At 41.1% G+C, this 21659-nt stretch overlaps 1 protein-coding gene across 1 annotated transcript in view; it reads left to right on the top strand.

Annotated features, from left to right (window-relative positions):
• LOC126109594 (F-box/LRR-repeat protein 7-like) overlaps positions 1 to 20577 on the top strand; it is a 135748-nt gene extending 115171 nt beyond the window's left edge. The window contains exons 7-8 of the mRNA XM_049914634.1: positions 15676 to 15906; positions 20351 to 20577. Of these exons, the coding sequence (XP_049770591.1) occupies positions 15676 to 15906; positions 20351 to 20570 (451 nt within the window). The 3' untranslated portion in view covers positions 20571 to 20577. The remainder of the gene's footprint in view (positions 1 to 15675; positions 15907 to 20350) is intronic.
• The last annotated feature ends 1082 nt before the right edge of the window (positions 20578 to 21659 follow it).

Genomic DNA, 21659 nt, shown 5'->3' with positions numbered 1-21659 from the left:
CCAGATCGTGCACTGCACTCTCCCACCACTTTGTGCCCCCCTCCATGTGGGCATTATCTCTCTCTCTATCTCTCTCTCATATATCCCCACCTCCCCCTTCTCTTTCTCACTCTTTATTCTTCATCCTTCATCTTCACCTCTCTGTCCACCCCCCTCCCTTTACCTTCTTCCCTCCTCCCTTTCCCTTTTCCTTCCTTTATCTCTGTTTGCTGCACCCTCTGTACTGTTCTCATCTTCTTGAGTGGCTGTGTGGAGTCATCTGTCCAAAGACCAGCCTCTTTCCCCCTAATCCATCCGTGTGTCCTTCCATATCTCCCCCCCCCCCCTGTCCTCTCATCCACAGCCTCCCGTTGCCAACATCAGCTCAGACACCTGCTTTCAATAATCAGTCTTGCTGTGACCGTGGGAATGTACGTTTGGGTGTCTGTGTCCATGAATGTGTGTACTATTGCTAGAAAGAGAGAAAGTGCTCAAAAGCTGGGGTGAATGCTGTTTTGCGATTCATGTTTCTGTGCTCCACACATCAATATACGAGGACATTTCAAAAAGTAAAGATACAATGGCTCACAGTCCTGAAATAGAACATTTATTTAGAAAACGTCAGTTACATCTTAGTAACTGGATTAATTGTTATTTTTCGACATAATCACCTCCGTTATCCAAACATTTAAGCCGGTGGACAACCTTTCTTATCCCACAGTCATAGAAGGTTGCCGCCTGTTGTTGGAACCACATTTCAACTTCATCTTTGACCTCTTCATCATCGTGGAAAGATTTTCCACCAAGATGTGACTTCAGGTAACGGAAGACATGGAAGTCGGTGGACGCAAGGTCTGGGCTGTATGGCAGATGGTCCAATATGTCCCATTTGAATTGTTTGAGTAGTGCTTTGGTTACGAGCGCTGTGTGAGGCCGAGCGTTGTCATGAATCAAGCGGACTCCACTTGTCAGCATTCTCCTGCGTTTGTTTTAAATTGCCCTTCGAAGACGTTTCAGAGTCTGGCAATATGCAGCAGCATTAATTGTTGTTCCAGGAGGCATAAATTCCAACAGAAGAATGCCTTGTCTGTCCCAAAAAACAGAAGCCACGATTTTCTTCGCTGAAATCGGCATTTTGCATTTCTTGGCTTTTGGCGAATTCGAATGGCGCCATTGCATTGATTGTTGCTTGGATTCAGGTGTATGGTGATAAACCCACATCTCGTCACCTGTCACAATGTGATCAAGGAACTCATCACCTGCTTCAGCATAGCGCGTGAGGAAGTAGAGTGCAAAGCCCATCCTTTTCTTTTTGTGTTCTTCCGTTAACAGTTTTGGAACCCAGTGCACACACAATTTCCTGTACCCTAACTTGACTGTCACAACATCATAGAGAGTTGTCATTGACACGTCCGGTATGATCTGATGCAATTCTTTCAATGTGAGACGTCTATTCGCACGAATTGCTTCCTCCTTTCTCCGAAGAAGGGCATCAGAGATCACAGATGGCTGACCTGTTCTTTGTTCATCATGAACATCGGTCCTACCTTCAGAGAAATGACGACACCATTTCGTTACATTGTGTCGATTCGTAATGTTCCCATAAACAGAAACAACGTCTTTGTGAATATCCACTTTTGCATGAAGAAAACGTATGTTGGAGCGCACTTCGCATTTGGCGGGATTCTGAATCTGTGCAGCCATTTTAAACACGACCTACTCCAACCAGAAGCAACGTTCAACTGCCAAACGACTGTGAGGAGAAAGCTAACTGTTCAAGGTTGACACCAGTGTTGCCAACTTGCTCGCCAAAGCTCTTCTGTTCCCCTGGTGTATGATGTATCTTTACTTTCCGAAATACCCTCGTAGATTTGTCGTTGCCTTTCCCTCCTTGTACGTATTGCTCCATACAGGAATTTCTATCGTTGTCATACATTACAAAGGATGGAGAGAAACAAAGTGGTAATAAGTTCAGACAGGGATAGGGGCATCAAATCGAGCAATTTTTTTCAGAGAATCACAGGTCAGAAATGTGCCATTGTAGAATTACAGGTGTAAAATGACAGATAATCAGCAACAAGCATGCGAGAGTTCATTTGGAAAATGAATGTATTTGGATGTATATAGCAGCACAATTCTGACTGCCGAAGCTGCTGCTCTGTTACATTCATTATCTTAATAAATAAATGGCATTATTTCACCTTGCATGAACAGGTAACTGTGGCCTCTTACATATAACCAGACTTGAGAGAATAAACATTACAAATTGTATGGTACATGAACAATATATAATGATGACAATATGTACAGGGTGGATCACAAGGTTTTCCCCCGTTTGCCAGAGGTTATTCATTAGATTATTTGGAACAAAGAATGTAAATACAGTAATGTGATCAGATCCATAATTAAGGAGCTAAAACAGAGTTCCAGAACATGCCACATTGTATGGAGCGCTACACTTGTGTTCACAGGCCACACGATCAGTCTTAGGGAAACAAGTGCAGCGAGTGGTACATGTGCGTTACAACCATGTTGTTGACACTGCAGTCACTGTTTACTGTTACTTTCTCCTATGTACAGTACTCTTTACGATGCCATACAAGTTTGTCGCAGGAGTGCGGAGAGATGCCGTACATTTTGGGTTTCTTTGATGGTAATTGGAAAACTGCTGTTGCCGTATATCACCGTCGGTATCCTAATCGAAGGATTTCGAGTGCCAAAACATTTACTGGAACGTATAGAACATTGCTAGAAACTGGTACTCTTCCCAGTATTCATATTCACTCTGAAAGACATCGTGACATTCAAGAAGAGGAAAACATCCTTAATTCAGTAGAGCGCAGTCCTCGTTCAAGTACAAGATGCCTAGCTACCCGACTGAACGTTGCACAATCTAAGGCATGTAGGATTTTTCACGAGAATGGACTGTATTGTTTTCTTGTGCAGAACGTTCGCCATTTAGAGCCACATGTTTGTGCCAATTGTTTGCACTTTTCTAACTGCATAATGGAAATCAGCAGCTCTGTCGCTTCATAATGTTCAGGCAACCTTTACAAGAGATGGCATCAACAATATGCATAACATGCATGTCTGGGCAGACAAAAATCCTCATGCCATGGTAATATTTCAGTTTCATTGCAGATTCAGTGTCAATGGCTGATGTGGTGCTGTGTGTGACCAGTTACTGGGGCCGTCTATTCTCCTGGGAAATTTAAATGGTCAGATGCATGGTAACTTTTTACGAGAAGACTTACCACAGCTTCTTGAAGATGTTCCTCTGGAAACAAGAAGCCACATGTACGTCCAACATGACGGGGCACCTGCATGCTTCCACCACGTGGTAACAGCTGATCTTAATCAGCAATTCCCACATCGATGGATAGGTTGCAGGGACCCTATCAAATAGCCTGCCAGATCCCTAGATTTAACACCCCTATATTACTGCATCTGGGGTGGATGGAGGACATCGTGTATGAAGTTAAGGTGGAAACACTAGAAGAACTGACGCAACGTATTTTCGATGCAGCAACGTCAATAAGGAACGAGCATGTGAAATAACGAAATGCCACTCGAATGGTTCACCACCGTACAAATCTTTGTCTTCAAATGCAGGGAGGAAATTTTGAATACTTGCTTTAAATCCACTCTGAATGCAAGAGACTGCTACAAAATTGTTTAAATTAATTATTATGTGCACTTTTGATAGTTAAATCCTATAATAAAAGTTTTTTTTGCCATTTTCCCCAAGTTTTTCAGTTACTGTAGCTTTTTAATTATGGATCTGATCCCATTACTTCATTTACAGTTTTTGTTTCAAATAACCTAAAGAATACCCTCCAGAAAACCTCGTGACTCAACGTGTATAGTAATGAGTATCTGGAATTTAGGAGACGTCGGTCTTCCTAACATTAAACAATATCCTCACAATGTTCTTGTCAAATGTGGCAGTGACGTGCCTTGGAAACATAAGACAATAGTGCAGAATCAGTCAATGCAGAGGAGAACTGAATCGATCGGAAGAAGAGCAAGAAATAATAGGGTGACATTAGGAGATGAGCTGCTGGAAGGAAGAAAATGCAAATAGAATAGAATGATAAAAGCACAGATTGTTTACAGTCTGACAGAGATAGTAGTTCCCTGTTGCACAAGGGAAAAAATTTAAAAAGGCATTGAGGGTGTACTAAGAGGGAAGCTACTGTTACACTGATAGGTAGTGGGAGCGATAAAATACGTGATTAATGTGCAGAATGCCCTGTTAACATATATTATCTTAATATTGCAAATCCTGACAGCCAATATTTAGGGACAGGTAAATTTTGTGAAAACAATAATGCAAATTCTTTGGGAAATATCGTGAAATTTTTCATATTTCTGTATATAAAAATGTTACAAATATGAGGATGACGATTCACCAATATTCACAACTCATAGTTATTGAATGTTGAAATTGCATTTTGCCTTTTTTTTATCCTCATGTTTGAGGTTTGTGTATAGCCTTGAAATGACAGTTAATGTTATGTGTAACAAACTATGATGTGACATCAAAAATAGCACTGAAATTGGCAAAAAGAAAAAAAAGTGGCATTAGCAAAAAACACCAAATTTGACTGAAAAATTGCACCTAATATATGAAAAGAAACACTATATCTTGCAAAAAATAGTACTGAATTTGGCACAAAAGACACCAAAATCCACAAAAGATGACACCAAAATTGGAAAAAAACATGATGAGGCAAAAAAACATGGAAATTGGCAAAAAAGACAACAGTGAAACTAACAAGAAAATAAATTAGGCAGAAAAAGTGTCGAATTTGGCAAAAAGTAGCACAGAGAATGGCAGACAATGCCACCAGAATCTGGAAAGAACAACACCGAATGTGGCAAAAATTAAAATGATTTTTTTCCTGTCCCTGCCAATATTTGACATTTCATGACACAGGAAAATATTCATACATAAATTACACAGACTACCACAGCAGTTTTCATTATACAATAAATTAGCAGTTGTCTTCACTCCTTCCTAATATAGTTGCTTCTCATACATATATCTATGTGCGCTCATATGTAGTTAACTGGCCATCTGTTACATAGAGTGCTTCTTCACCATCATGTTAAGTAATGGGCAATTTTGGTCATCTCAAAAACTGCCGTTAGTATCTAGCAAAGATACCAATAATGACCTCTGAAGGGGCTATGCACATTAATTTTTTTTCCAATAAAAACAGTATTCCATGCTCAGAGACAAAAACTTACACAGGGCCACTACATCTGCATCTACATCTATACTCTGCAACCAACTGTGCAGTTTGTAGGAGAGGGTACAACCCACTGTACCAGTTATTAGGACTTTTTCCATTCCATTCGTGAATGCACGTTTCACTTCCATACATGGCTACACTCCATACAAATACTTTCAGGAACGACTTCCTGATATTTAAATCTATACTCAATGTTAAAAAATTTCTCTTCTTCAGAAACGCTTTCCTTGCCATTGCCAGTCTACATTTTATATCCTCTCTACTTCGACCATCATCAGTTATTTTGCTCCCCAAATAGCAAAACTCCTTTACTACTTCAAGTGTCTCATTTCCCAATCTAATTCCCTCAGCATCATCCAACTTAATTTGACTACATTCCATTATCATTGTTTTGCTTTTGTTGATGTTCATCTTGTATCCTCCTTTCAAGACACTGTCCATTCTGTTCAACTGCTCTTCCAAGTCCTTTGCTCTTTCTGACAGAATTACAATGTCATCAGCGAACCTCAAAGTTTTTATTTCTTCTCCATGGATTTTAATACCTACTCTGAATTTTTCTTTCGTTTCCTTTACTGCTTGCTCAATATACAGATTGAATAACATTGGGGATAGGCTACAACCCTGTCTCACTCCCTTCCCGACCACTGCTTCGTTTTCATGTCCCTCGACTCTTATAACTGCAATCTGCTTTCTGTACAAATTGTAAATAGCCTTTCGCTCTCTGTATTTTACACCTGCCACCTTCAGAATTTGAAAGAGAGTATTCCAATCAACATTGTCAAAAGCTTTCTCTAAGTCTACAAATGCTAGAAATGTAGGTTTGCCTTTCCTTAATCTTTCTTCTAAGATAAGTTGTAAGGTCGGTATTGCCTCACGTCTTCCAATATTTCTACGGCATCCAAACTGATCTTCCCCGAGGTCAGCTTCTAGCAGTTTTTCCATTCGTCTGTAAAGAATTCGCGTTAGTATTTCGCAGCTGTGACTTATTAAACTGGTAGTTCGGTAATTTTCACATCTGTCAACACCTACTTTCTTTGGGATTGGAATTATTATATTCTTCTTGAAGTCTGAGAGTATTTTGCCTCTACCATCTTGGTCACCAGATGGTAGAGTTTTGTCAGGACTGGCTCTCCCAAGGCCGTCAGCAGTTCTAATGGAATGTTATCTACTCCTGGGGCCTTGTTTCGTCTCAGGTCTTTCAGTGCTCTGTCAGATTCTCCACACATTGTCATATCTCCCATTTCCTCTTCATCTACATCCTCTACCATTTCCATACTATTGCTCTCGAGCACATCACCCTTGTATAGACTCTCTACATACTCCTTCCACCTTTCTGCTTTCGCTTCTTTGCTTAGAATTGGGTTTCCATCTGAGCTCTTGATATTCATACAAGTGGTTCTCTTTACTCCAAAGGTCTCTTTAATTTTCCTGTAGGCAGTATCTATCTTACCCCTCGTGAGATAAGCCTCTACATCCTTACATTTGTCCTCTAGCCGTCCCTGCTTAGCCATTTTGCACTTCCTGTCGATCTCATTTTTCAGATGTTTGTATTCCTTTTTGCCTGCTTCATTTACTGCATTTTTATATTTTCTCCTTTCATCAATTAAATTCAATATTTCTTCTGTTACCCAAGGATTTCTACTAGCCCTTGTCTTTTTACCTACTTGATCTTCTGCTGCCTTGACTGCTTCATCCCTCAGTGCTACCCATTCTTCTTCTACTGTATTTCTTTCCCCCATTCGTGTTAATTGTTCCCTTATGCTCTCCCTGAAACTCTGTACAGCCTCTGGTTTAATCAGTTTATCCAGGTCCCATCTCCTTAAATTCCTACCTTTTTACAGTTTCTTCAGTTTTAATCTACAGTTCATAACCAATTGATTGTGGTCAGAGTCCACATCTGCCCCTGGAAATGTCTTACAATTTAAAACCTGCTTCCTAAATCTCTGTCTTACCATTATATAATCTATCTGATACCTTCTATCTAGTATCTCCAGGATTCTTCCATGTATACAACCTTCTTTTATGATTCTTGAACCAAGTGTTAGCTATGATTAAGTTGTGCTCTGTGCAAAATTCTACCATGTGAATTCCTCTTTCATTTCTTAGCCCCAATCCATATTTACCTACTATGTTTCCTTCTCTCCCTTTTCCTACTCTCGAATTCCAGTCACCCGTGACTGTTAAATTTTCGTCTCCCTTCCCTACCTGAGTAATTTCTTTTATCTCATCATACATTTCATCAATTTCTTGATCATCTGCAGAGCTAGTTGGCATATAAGCTTGTACTACTGTAGTAGGCATGGGCTTCGTGTCTATCTTGGCCACAATAATGCGTTCACTATGCTGTTTGTAGTAGCTTACCCGCACTCCTATATTTTTTTTTATTCATTGTTAAACCTACTCCTGCATTTCCCCTATTTGATTTTGTATTTATAACCCTGTATACACCTGACCAAAAGTCTTGTTCCTCCTGCCACCGAACTTCACTAATTCCCACTATATCTAACTTTAACCTATCCATTTCCCTTTTTAAATTTTCTAACCTACCTGCCCAATTAACGGATCTGACATTCCACACTCCGATCCATAGAACGCCAGTTTTCTTTCTCCTGATAATGACGTCCTCTTGAGTAGTCCCCACCCGGAGATTCGAATGGGGGACTATTTTACCTCCGGAATATTTTACCGAAGAGGACGCAATCATCATTTGATCATACAGTAAAGCTGCATGCCCAGGGAAAAATTACGGCTGTAGCTTCCCCTTGCTTTCAGCCGTTCGCAGTACAAGCACAGCAAGGCCGTTTTGGTTTGTGTTACAAGGCCAGATCAGTGAATCATCCAGACTGTTGCCCCTGCAACTACTGAAAAGGCTGTTGCCCCTCTTCAGGAACCACACATTTGTCTGGCCTTTCAACAGATACCCCTCCATTGTGGTTGCACCTACGGTACAGCCATCTGTATCACTGAGGCACGCAAGCCTCCCCGCCAACGGCAAGGTCCACATGGTTCATGGGGGGGTGATTACAATAGTCCAATATAAATCCCATAAAGTCCAACATAATTGATATGAACAAGGTAAAAAATCTACTGGAATAACAGATGAATGTAACTATAAATTTACTACACCAAAAGAGAATGACATTGGACATGAATTGACTTAAGGAACTTACATTACGTCCAAGTTATTGTATAATGAAATAAATTGTGTGTAACGACATTTGGCTAACAAACCTGGGGAGTGTGCATGGAAAATTAACTCCCATTCTGTCATTAACTATGCTACTGCAGTCTGACTGAAACTAATTCGTTGACAGTGATTGTGATCTACAAAGCTGGAAGGTAACACAAAATGCGAATTGGACAGTGACTGCTGCCATTTGAAAGCACTTGCCGTGGACACAGAAAATCCACATTAACAATTCATTCTGTGCCAGAGCTGTGGAATGCTCACCAGCTGGAGCCAGCAAAGCGGTGATCAGGGCAGAATCCTCGCTCTAACCCCTACTGTGGCCCTCGGCCGACAACTCGATCTGACACCTTCCACAGCCTAGGCTCTGACTGTCACGTAGCGTACTTCCACCCGAATTTCCTCTCCATCTCTTCAACTATGATTTTCTGAAAACACTCTGTGTGTAGTATTTTCAAAACTAAAGTGATGGCCTTCACTTAACAACTGAGGGTGGCGACATTTGCATAGAATTTTTTTTTTTTTATAGTTTTAGGGCACAAAACTGCTCTGGTCATAAGTGCCCATTCTGTGGCTTAGGGAAGGGTAAAAAACTTAATGTTAAATCAACAACAATGGGAACGAAACTCAAAAAGGAAGGAAACTAAAAACAGAAGGAAATCTTAGAAAACTACCGTTGAAGAGGGTTTGTTTTCCCCAAAAAAGAGCTTCAGATGACTGATGTCATCACACTGACACTGATAAACTCGAGGACACGATCGGCTGAGCACGTGTCATCTGCTAAAAGGGAAGATATATCAGGTGACATCTGTAAACGGGCGCGTAGTGGATTAAAATATGGGCACTGAAGTAAAAAGTGTCTCACCGTCCAGTCAGTGATAACAGATGTGAGACACAATGTGAAGTAACCACAGAAATCAATGTGGGACGTATGATGAATGTATCCATTAGGACAATGCGGCAAAATTTGGCGTTAATGGACTGAGGCAGTGAATGACTGACACAAGTGTGTGGACAGCTGGAAAGCTCTGGCCCGGTCAGATGAGTCTCGATTTCAATTGGTAAAAACTGATGGTAGGGTTTGAGTGTGGTGCAGGCACTACAAAGCCATGGATTCAAATTCTCGAAAAGGCACTACGCAAGCCAGTGGTGGCTCCATAATCGTGTGTTACTGGAACGGGTTTGCCCCTCTGATCAAACTGAACCGTTCATTTGAGTAAAACATAAGTACAGGGTTATTACAAATGGTTGAAGCGATTTCACAGCTCTACAATAACTTTATTATTTGAGATATTTTCACAATGCTTTGCACACACATACAAAAACTCAAAAAGTTTTTTAGGCATTCACAAATGTTCGATATGTGCACCTTTAGTGATTCGGCAGACATCAAGCCGATAATCGAGTTCCTCCCACACTTGGCGCAGCATGTCCCCATCAATGAGTTCGAAAGCATCGTTGATGCGAGCTCGCAGTTCTGGCACGTTTCTTGGTAGAGGAGTTTTAAACACTGAGTCTTTCACATAACCCCACAGAAAGAAATCGCGTGGGGTTAAGTCGGGAGAGCGTGGAGGCCATGACACGAATTGCTGATCATGATCTCCACCACGACCGATCCATCGGTTTTCCAATCTCCTGTTTAAGAAATGCCGAACATCATGATGGAAGTGCGGTGGGGCACCATCCTGTTGAAAGATGAAGTCGGCGCTGTCGGTCTCCAGTTGCGGCATGAGCCAATTTTCCAGCATGTCGAGATACACGTGCCCTGTAACCTTTTTTTAGCAGAAGAAACAGGGGCCGTAAACTTTAAACCGTGAGATTGCACAAAACACGTTAACTTTTGGTGAATTGCGAATTTGCTGCACGAATTCGTGAGGATTCTCTACCGCCCAGATTTGCACATTGTGTCTGTTCACTTCACCATTAAGAAAAAATGTTGCTTCATCACTGAAAAAAAGTTTCGCACTGAACGCATCCTCTTCCACGAGCTTTTGCAACCGCGCCGAAAATTCAAAGCGTTTGACTTTGTCATCGGGTGTCAGGGCTTGTAGCAATTGTAAACGGTAAGGCTTCTGCTTTAGCCTTTTCCGTAAGATTTTCCAAACCGTCGGCTGTGGTACGTTTAGCTCCCTGCTTGCTTTATTCGTCGACTTCTGCGGGCTACGCGTGTAACTTGCCCGCACGCGTTCAACCGTTTCTTCGCTCACTGCAGGCCGACCCGTTGATTTCCCCTTACAGAGGCATCCAGAAGCTTTAAACTGCGCATACCATCGCAGAATGGAGTTAGCAGTTGGTGGATCTTTGTCGAACTTCGTCCTGAAGTTTCGTTGCACTGTTATGACTGACTGATGTGAGTGCATTTCAAGCATGACATACGCTTTCTCGGCTCCTATCGCCATTTTGTCTCACTGCGCTCTCGAGCGCTCTGGAGGCAGAAACCTGACGTGCGGCTTCAGCCGAACAAAACTTTGAGTTTTTCTACGTATCTGTAGTGTGTCGTGACCATATGTCAATGAATGGAGCTACAGTGAATTTATGAAATCGCTTCAATCATTTGTAATAGCCCTGTAATATCCGGCGTTTCCCAAGGAAGTGTTATAGGCCCTCTATTGTACCTGATCTACATTAACGACATAGGAGACAATCCCAGTAGCTGTCTTAGATTGTTTGCAGATGATGATGTCATTTACCAACTTGTAAAGTTATCAGATGATCAAAACAACTTGCAGAATGATTTAGATAAGATATCTGTATGGTGCAAAAAGTGGCAATTGACCCTGAATAAAGAAAAGTGTGAAGATATTCACATGAGCACTAAAAGAAATCGGCTAAATTTCGACTATGCAGTAAGCCACACAAATCTGAGGGTTGTAAATTTAACTAAATACTTAGGGATTTCAATTACAAATAACCTAAATTGGAACATCTCATAGATAATATTGTGGATAGAGCAAACCAAAGACTGTGATTCATTGGCAGAACACTTAGAACGTGCAACAGGTTTACCAAGGGGACTGCTTACACTACACTTGTCCATCCTATTCTGTGCGGTGTGGGATCCGCATCAGGTGGGACTGACGGATGAAATCGAAAAAGTACAAAGAAGGGCAGCTCGTTTTGTATTATAGCGAAATAGGGGTGATAGTGTCGCAGACACGATATGTGAATTGGAGTGGCAATCATTAAAACAAAGGCGTTTATCGTTGCAACGGGATCTTCTCATGAAATTCCAATCACCAGTTTTCTCCTCTGATTGTGAAAACATTCTATTGGCACCCACCTACATAGGGAGAAATGATCATCATCATAAAATAAGAAAAATCAGGGCTCGCATGGAAAAATTTAAGTGCTCGTTTTTTTCCACGTGCCGTTCGAGAGTGGAACGGTAGAGAGACAGCGTGAAAGTGGTTCATTGAACCCTCTGCCAGGCACTTTATTTTGAATAACAGAGTAATCACCTAGATGTAGACTGACTGGAAATGGTTATGTTCAGCTACTTGGAGACCATTGCAGCCATTCGTGGATTTCACATTCCCAAACGACAGTGGAATTTATGCAGATGACAGTGTGGTGTGTCACCGGGCCACAGTGGTCAGAGATCAGTTTGAAGAACATTTTGGACGATTTGAGCGAATGGTTCGGCCACCTAGATCACCTGACACGAATCCCGACAAACATTTATGAGACACGATTGAGAGCTCAGTTTGAGCACATCATCGTGCACCGGCAACACTTTTGCAAATATGGATGACTATAGAGGGAGCGTAGCTCAGTGTTTCTGCTGTGGACTTCCAGTACTTCTGTACATAAATGATCTAAGCTTAAATATTGATGCACACAAATCAATCATATTTGCAGATGACACCACAATTCTACTAAAAGGAGACGACGATGAACAGTTACAGCAGACAGTAAACACGGTCACGAAACAACTTAGCAGCTGGGCATAGAGTAATCAGCTTGTAATAAACAGTAAGAAAACTGTTGCTCTAAAATTCCACAATGTTACTAACAAGGACATGTTTATCCCATCAGTCTCTATCAATGACGAACCAGTTGGTAACAGTACTGAAACCAAATTCTTAGGACTTTGGCTGCAGAGTAACATCAGATGGAATAAGCATATTGAATGTCTCAATGCAGAACTGAGCAAAACATGTTATCTTCTTTGTTCATTAAAATCATGCTGTAGTGAGAAAACAGTATTGAATGCATATCATGCGTACTTTCATTCTCGTCTTAGATATGGGGTCACCTTCTGGGGAAACTCTAAAATAGCTAATAGCACTTTTAAACTACAAAAAAGGGCCATTAGAATCTTGTTTGGGTGCAAGCCTAGAGACTCTTGTAAACCCCTGTTTAAGAAATCTGGTATTCCCCCATTACCGTGTGTATACATTATGGAAACCCTTTTGTTCTTTAAATTAAATGTAATAGGCAAGGACCAGAGGCTACAAAAAAACTGTGATATACATGAGCACTTTACCAGACAAAACAGGAACTTACATATGACTCAAATCAGCACAGCACTGTGCCAAAAATGTACTTTTCACATGGGAGTTAAGCTTTATAACAAACTTCCTGAAAACATAAAAGCTATCACTGAGGTCAATACATTTGGAAAATCTCTAAAGTCATATTTACAGCATCACTGCTTTTATTCCATTGAAGAATATTTAAATTTATGAAATATGTTATATAAATACTTGTGTGTAAAGTGTATTATTGTAAGCTTAAATATGTATGCCTTGAAATTACTTTCAGCCTGTATATTTATAACTTGACTTGTCCAATGTCTTATGCATAAGCTGCTATGTAGACAACAGGACCAATAAAATACAATCTACAATCTACAGTGACTTGAGTCCATGCCACATTGTGCGGCTGCACTATGCTGGGCAAAAGGTGGTTGGCTGGTTGGTTGATTTGGGGGAGGGGACCAAACAGCGTCGTCGTCGGTCCTGTCGGGTTAGGGAAAGATGGGGAAGGTAGTTGGCCGTGCCATTTCGAAGGAAGTGTCCCGGCATTTGCCTGAAGCGATTTAGGGGGATCACAGAAAACCTAAATCGGGATGGCTGGATGCGGGTATGAACTGTCGTCCTCCAGAATGTGAGTCCAGTGTATGAACCACTCCATCACCTCACTTGGTAAAACTTGATCTGATATTACATTAGGAAGTACCCCATGACTTTTGTCGCCTCAGTGCAGTATTGAATTAATGACACTTAGATGAAAACACAATTCACAGGTGCATGTGATAGGAACGCATGTGTAGTTAGTATGAATGACTTATTACTGATGATGATGATGATGATGTCCCATACTCAGAGGAGCGTAGGTGCACTGCTGTACTAGGCAAGGTCCTAGTGGAGGTGGTTTGCCATTGCCTTCCTCCAACTGTAATGGGGATAATGATGATGATGATGATGGTGGTGGAAGAAGAAGAAGAAGAAGAAGAAGAAGAAGAAGAAGAAGGTCATCTTGAGGCAGGAAAAATCCCTGACCCCGCTGGGAATCGAACCCGGGACCCTGTGCGCGATAAGCAAGAACACTACCGCAAGACCATGAGCTGCGGACAACTTACTACTAGTAATTAATAAAATTCAAGCCCTGTAAATCATATGTGTAACATTAGTGTAGGTAAGTTGTGTTGTTTGGTCAAGTTGTTAATTGTGTTCACTATAAAATGAGCTTCTACTTTCATCACAAACCTGCCTCGCAAATAATAATAATAATTATTATAATAAAAATAATAATACAAAGGGCGTTAAAAAAGTTTTGCATAGTTGTCCCTAAGTTTTTTTATTTTTTGCAGGAGGAGAATTTAGCTATACATTGAGCCTACTGAATGTAGCAGATGTGATGCATCTGGCCCAATGTTCTTTCCATGATGTGAATTCACTTTGGTAAAATTCTGGGGATTGACTTTTACACCATCGCTTGACACAGAAAATAAGGTGTTCCTCACTATCAAATGTTTTACCGTGCAGGTGGGCCTTCAGACGACCAAAGAGCTAAAAGTCAGACGCAGCCAAGTCCAAACTGTAGGGAGGATGAGGAACAATTTTTGAACCCATTTTCTGATTTTCTCCTGTGTTGTAAGGGCTGTATGGGGTTTGGCATTGTCATGGTGTAGTCTGATGAGCTGACCCTGAAGCTGTGGTCTGTGGGTCTCGATTGCACGTCGCAGCTTGTCCAATGACAAACAGTAATGGTGTCAGTTAATTGTGGAGCCAGCGTCCAAAAAGTCAATGAAAATGACTTGACACTGATCCCAGAAGGAGGCCGTGACATTTCAGCCTGTTGTTGGTGAAAGTCTCGGTTTCTTCTTCCGAGGGGAGCCCAGATGACGCCACTCCACGGATTGGGTTTTGCTCTCAGGTTCAGACAAAAACAACCGTGTTTCATTCCGCATAATGACACCGTCAAAACACTCTTTCCACTCTTCAGTAAAGGTCTTCATGAGACCCTCGCACACATTCTTCCTCATCGTTTTCATTTCTCTAGTCAATGATCTAGGCATCCAATGTGCACAGATTTTTCTGTACCCTAGTGACTGTACCAGTGCTACCACACTACCCAAGGACAAACAAGTCATTTCAGCAAGCTGTCATGTCATCACACATCTGTCATTTTGGATGATTTGATCAACGGTCCCGTTATTCGCATCACTCACTACTGTCGATGGTCTACCGCATCGTGGATTGTCCAGTAGAGAGAAATCACCTTCTTTAAACCTCTGCAACTACCACCGGATACTGCTGTGATCCACTGTGACATCCCCATAAACAGGAAATGACTTCCTGTGAATCAATGTGGCAGAGTTATCTCCAGTCTTGAAGAGGAACTCCATCACCGACCATTGTCACAACCTGACATCTATTTCACGGTCCATTATGGCTCACCTGTAAATAAAAGAAAATATTTTTATATACCAACTTATAGCTAAATGTTCCAAGTATGTCCACAAAAAAATTCATTTTCCTGCTGCAAAAAATAAAAAAATGGAGATGACTGTGCAAAACTTTTTGAACACCCTTTGTAATTGTTGCTACTACTACTACTACTACTACTACCACTACTACTACTGTTACTACTATTTTCTTTTAGTCCAGCCATCAGGTATGTACCATCTGACACGGTGTGCATTCTGCCTATTCGAGTGTAGAGAATTCCACTGCTCTGAACTGGACGTTGATGACTCTTAGAAGATGTAAAGGTCTGTTTTGTATCTTCATGTGTGTTATGCAGATTGGAGCTTTCTGGGTGCAACGGGCTGGGCGGAACTGCCATCGCCCACGTAGCAGAGCTGCCAGCTCTACACACATTGGTTCTTCAGCACATGAGAGACCTGAAAAAACTACTGCCGAGCCTCCGAGATATTGTAGACATGGGGGAGTTGAGATCCCTCGATATCTTGCAGAGCGACAACATCGAAGCTGTGCCATTCAGTGAGTTTCCTGGCAGGCTATTGAAGCTCAGGTGGGTGGTACTGCTGCATCTGCTCTCTATTCCAGCTGTTTTCTAATGAATTTTTATAGCTGGTGCATGATCCTATATTGAAATGTGGTGGCATCTTACCTCAAAAACCTGAAAAAATTGGGAATTTTCAGAGAACTGAATTTGAGCAAAATTGATTCAGAAAATATGAAATACGAAGGCAGTTCAATAAGTAATGCAACACATTTTTTTTCTGAAACAGGGGTTGTTTTATTCAGCATTGAAATACACCAGGTTATTCCCCAATCTTTTAGCTACAAAACACTATTTTTCAACGTAATCTCCATTCAATGCTAAGGCCTTACGCCACCTTGAAAAGAGGGCCTGTATGCCTGCACGGTACCATTCCACTGGTCGATGTCGGAGCCAACGTCGTGCTGCATCAATAACTTTTTCATCATCCGCGTAGTGCCTCCCACGGATTGCGTCCTTCATTAGGCCAAACGTATGGAAATCTGACGGTGCGAGATCGGGGCTGTAGGGTGCATGAGGAAGAACAGTCCACTGAAGTTTTGTGAGCTCCTCTCGGGTGCGAAGACTTGTGTGACTTGTGTGACTTGTGTGAGGTCTTGCGTTGTAATGAAGAAGGAGAAGTTCGTTCAGATTTTTGTGCCTACGAACACGCTGAAGTCGTTTCTTCAATTTCTGAAGAGTAGCACAATACACTTCAGAGTTGATCGTTTGACCATGTGGAAGGACGCTCCGCCATTGCAGGAGTCACAGCTGTGCACAGCCGGCCCGCACGCGGGAGATCAGACAGTCTTGCTTGACCTTGCGGCGATGATGATACACGCTTTGCCCAACAACTCACCGTGCTTTTGTCCACTGCCAGATCACCGTAGACATTCTGCAAGCGCCTATGAATATCTGAGATGCCCTGGTTTTCCGCCAAAAGAAACTCGATCACTGCCCGTTGTTTGCAACACACATCCATTACAGACGCCATTTTAACAGCTCCGTACAGCGCTGCCACCTGTTGGAAGTCAATGAAACTATACGAGACGAAGCGGGAATGTTTGAAAATATTCCACAAGAAATTTCCGGTTTTTTCAACCAAAATTGGCCGAGAAAAAAAATGTGTTGCATTACTTATTGAACTGCCCTCGTACAACTGTCTCCCTATCTACGCTCCACATTGTCAAGTTTGGAGGCAATCTAGATTACTGAATATATGACACGGTATAATATGCATTTGATCAAGATCCAGTGAAATGTACTGCAGAAGATCTGAAGACGGCAACATAATTTGCTGGAACTGGGTATCACAATAAATGCTATACAATAGCAGTCTTGGCTATTTGACATGGTACTTCTGTTTCTGTGACTCTCTCTCTCTCTTTGTTCAAGTGGAGTAACGAGTGCTATCGACAGGATCTCAGGTTGATTCCATATTTGTAGAATTTCGTACTGCTTGACACAGTTCCTCACGAGTGGCTTCTCATCGAATTGTGTGTCTGTGGATTATCGACTCAGTTCTGTAACTGGGTTATCTGTTGGGAAGGTCACAGAAGTAATTGACAGGACACCATTGTTGAACAGATGAGATATTTGGTATTCCCCAAAGTAGTGGTCTCTGCTGCTGCTGATTTATACAAACAATTTAGAAAACATCCAGTAATATCGCCCCCCAGCCCCACCACTACACTTTATTTTTTTAAAGAATCAAACTTCCATGTATCAAATTCCTTTGTAAATGTGCTAACGAGTGAAGTATGTGGCATAAGCTTGAAGAGGCTCCATTTTATGAGACAATAGTTTTCCACAAATCTCAGCATTTACGATGACATATCTCCTGAAATGCTCCTTGATACCCTTTGTTGTCTCTGACAAAATTTAACAATGTCTTCGGCAAACCTCAAAGTTTTTATTTCTTCTTCCTGGACTTTAATTCTGACACCAAATTTTTCTTTTGTTTCCTTTACTGCTTGCTCAGTGAACAGATGAATAACATCAGAGATAGGCTACAACTATGTCTAACTCCCTTCTTAGCCACTGCTTCTCTTTGGGTATTGTCAGCAAAATCACCACAACAGCCACCACCAGACAACTGCTGTAGTAGACAACAAGAGAACCAATATTATCACAACATACAAAAGCCAACAATTATTGGTGGGTTGATTTGGCGATATTGTCAAGTTCACCAGCAAGAACTTCATATTTTATCATGTTACCAGAATCTTCTGTCACTTAGCAAACAAAGGCCGTAAACTCAACCTGCTAGAAGCCCTGGAAATTAACAAACAGCTTGCTCACAGTCCAGATCTAATCCAAAATGACCAGACACACCTAAACACTTCCCCCTCTCCTAAATTTTATGTAATCATCTCTGTCGTTCATTACGTCCCACACTGTCTGTTCCTACATATTCCCATTTTCCTGTTTCCAGTAAGTTCTTTTGGTTTATCAAAGTTGTCTACATATTCCATATAATGTTAAAATGCAGTACCACCACACACTCAAAGATTGCATTTACTGTATGTTCCCTCAAACGCCTCCATTTTCCTACATTTATTTATTTCTGTTTATCTTATTGTTATTGCTTACATTCCTTATGTATTCCGTAGCTACATTAATAATTGTTTCTTCTTTTAATTGGTTTGTATATCACTCTTCATGTTTTATATCTCCAGATGTAGTCTTGTCAAGTAGTAATTTAATTTAATTTTATTTTATTAGTTTTGTTTTTTAATGGAAACTTACGTAGGCATGCTGTTCCCATTTTGTGTTAACGTTTTTCCTGTCTACTCATTGTTATTTATTTACTGTTCAATTTTTTTACTTTTTCAGTGCATTACCACCACACTGTCTAAGATGGTACTGTATGTTTCTCCTTCAGTCTAGAAGTGTTACTTCTCTTCCAGTGTCATTTGCAAACATTGTAACTTCTTTGGTGACAATACTCAGTAAATGTCTGAAGATAGCTTTGTAACACAATAAAAGAAATGTAGAACAAAAGCAAACTGGTGCTTTTAATTTATTACTCTTCATATTTTAAGTCACACACACACACACACACACACACACACACACACACACACACACACAAACATTGTAGAAATGTTCATCACATAATAGGTATTATGTGATTCAACTTTCGTGCCATTTGGAACAGGTGCCAATAATCATTATTAGTGTGAGATGTCTTGTATTTGTTCTGGCACAGAAGCAGACTACCTCTGTCACTAGAGAAATTTTTTGTGATGTCAGAAATGCACACTGTGCCAGCTCCGAACACTGCCGACTGGAGCTCGGTACAAAAGCGTAGCCCCGCGTCCCGTCGCATCGGAGACGTGCTCTGTGGTTGACAAACTGAGAGATTGAGCACACTGGTCAACAATCTGTACATTCCTCAAAGTGGCTGTTTTGTGATCTGTGGTCGGCATCTGTGCTGGAATATAGCAGTCATTGCAGTGACTGTGTAGAGTACGACATCAGGTTTTACCATTTTTGCCACACAGTAGCAAGCTCTCAGTTTCCTGGGACCCATCGCCAAGTCATCTACGGACACGTCGATGCAGCCCAACTGCCACAAATGGAAGTGTGACTCGCCACAGAATACCACTCGGTGCCTCAGCTGACTTTTGCTGCCCACCGTTTAAGTCTCTGTCCTTTCTAGTAGGCCGTGAGCAATAAACAGTGAATTCCAGTAAGATATTCTTGACTGTTTGCAGTGACACTCTGCCTGTTAACGTCTGTCCACATATCTGCTGTCACCACCCACCTGTTCGTGCGAGGCAGCTGAAGAACCCTACCATCTTCTCGTGCGACGGTCTTCACGGGGATGTACCTGTCTTCTATCCTGAGTCCACCTCGTCACGTCTTAATCTGCAATCACTGCTCTAAAGCCAGCTGTCTGTGTCATTGGTCTGTTCTGTGTCTCTCGTGCCAGTGGTTTCACCATTCTCAATGTCTGAAGGATGGCAGTAAGCTCCATGTGCACATCCTTTGGGCAGGTTGTGAAGTGATATCAAACGTGAAAGCCCCAGTAATGTTAAGATGCGTCCAACAGTCATTATAAACACACATCATCCTTTACCTGTAGGACTGGGTTTTTTCTTTACATACATAAGGATGAAATTTTAATCAATGTATCGCACAGGCATGGAAATACTGCTGTGTGTGTGTGTGTGTGTGTGTGTGCGTGCGTGCGTGCGTGCGTGCGTGCGCGCGCGGCCTGGTGCGCGGGTGCGCGCGCGGGCGGGTGCGCGTGGGCGCGCCTCCACCGCTGACAAAGGCCTTTATGGCCGAAAGCTACAATTGTGTGAATCTTTTTGTTGTGCCTATCATGACTCAGCATCTCCGCTATATGGTGAGTAGCAACTTTCCTTCTCTGGTACTGTTACATTCCATCCTGGATTTTCCATTGTTTGAAATTACAGAAATACTTGTGTCATTCTAATCAACTTTTTTTTTTCTGCATCGCCAGGGAGCTACGTGTGACATATGACAGTCAAGGTGAAAATGTCACTGAATTGCAACATAAAATGCCTCATCTCAAGATCTTAGAAACTTTCCGATATACAGAGGAAGATCTCTCAGGTGACGTAGATAGAGGTGGTGTTGACGAGTATTACGCTGATGGTGATTATTATTATGGTAATGGTGGCGATGATGACAGCGATGATGACGACGATGATAATGACTAAAATGGATGATGATTATGATTATGATGGTCATCATCATGATGATGATGGTGGTAAAATGAGGGATGAATTATAACTTTTATTCACAAGTTGCAGATAGCAACATTGGGGATATTGCACGGATGAAAATGAAATGTCAGACAGAATATGCATTTATGATAATTGATGATATGAATTCATTGATCTATTAACACTAGTACTATCACACAACTATTTTTCTTTTAATAACAAAATGTACCAGCAGAAAGAGGGCCTGGCTATGGGTAGCTGCCTTGCCAGTTTGCTTGCAGATATTTTCATCAATAACTTAGAATGTAAATTTTTTAAAGAAAACCCCCAGATACTAAACAAGATAATTTATTACAAAAGGTATGTTGATGATATAATAATCTTATTTGATGGCACAGCAGAAGAAATTGATAACCTTGCAAAAGAAATGAATAAAATGCATCAGAACATCATCTTCACTGTAGAACACCAGACAGAAGTAGGTTTAAATTTTCTGGATCTCTGCATAAGTAGCTCCAACAACAAACACAAATTTCAAGTATACAGGAAACCAACATACACAGATAACACAATTAATAAATCATCCTGCCACCTGGATAACAATAAGACGGCTTCATACAGAGCAATGCTAAACAGAATGCACAAAATACCACTAGAACCAGCTGACCAAGTAGAACAACTAAACACCATCAAAGCAATTGCTTACAATAATGGTTACAATCCAAAATTAATAGATGAACTAAACTCTAAGATAAATCCCCACATAAACAAATACAATAACAAAACAACATTAAAGAATGCCACAACACAGCCAAAAGAAAAATATGTAAGCTTGCCATTTGTAGGAAAGCTGTCATATAAAATAGCAAAGCTGTTCCAAGGAACAGATATCAAAATCAGCTACTATACAAATAACAAAATAAAGAACAAAGCTATCCATAACATTAAAAATAATACCAAACCGTACAATCAATCAGGAATATACAAACTTAACTGCAACTCTTGTCCAAAAACATACATAGGCCAAACAGGGAGAAACTTCAGCATACGGTTTCGAGAACACATGGATGCTCTTCGTTTAAA

This window comes from Schistocerca cancellata, chromosome 12 (assembly GCF_023864275.1).
Source record: "Schistocerca cancellata isolate TAMUIC-IGC-003103 chromosome 12, iqSchCanc2.1, whole genome shotgun sequence".
NCBI lineage: Eukaryota > Metazoa > Arthropoda > Insecta > Orthoptera > Acrididae > Schistocerca > Schistocerca cancellata.
This window is presented reverse-complemented; position numbering and strand designations above follow the sequence as displayed.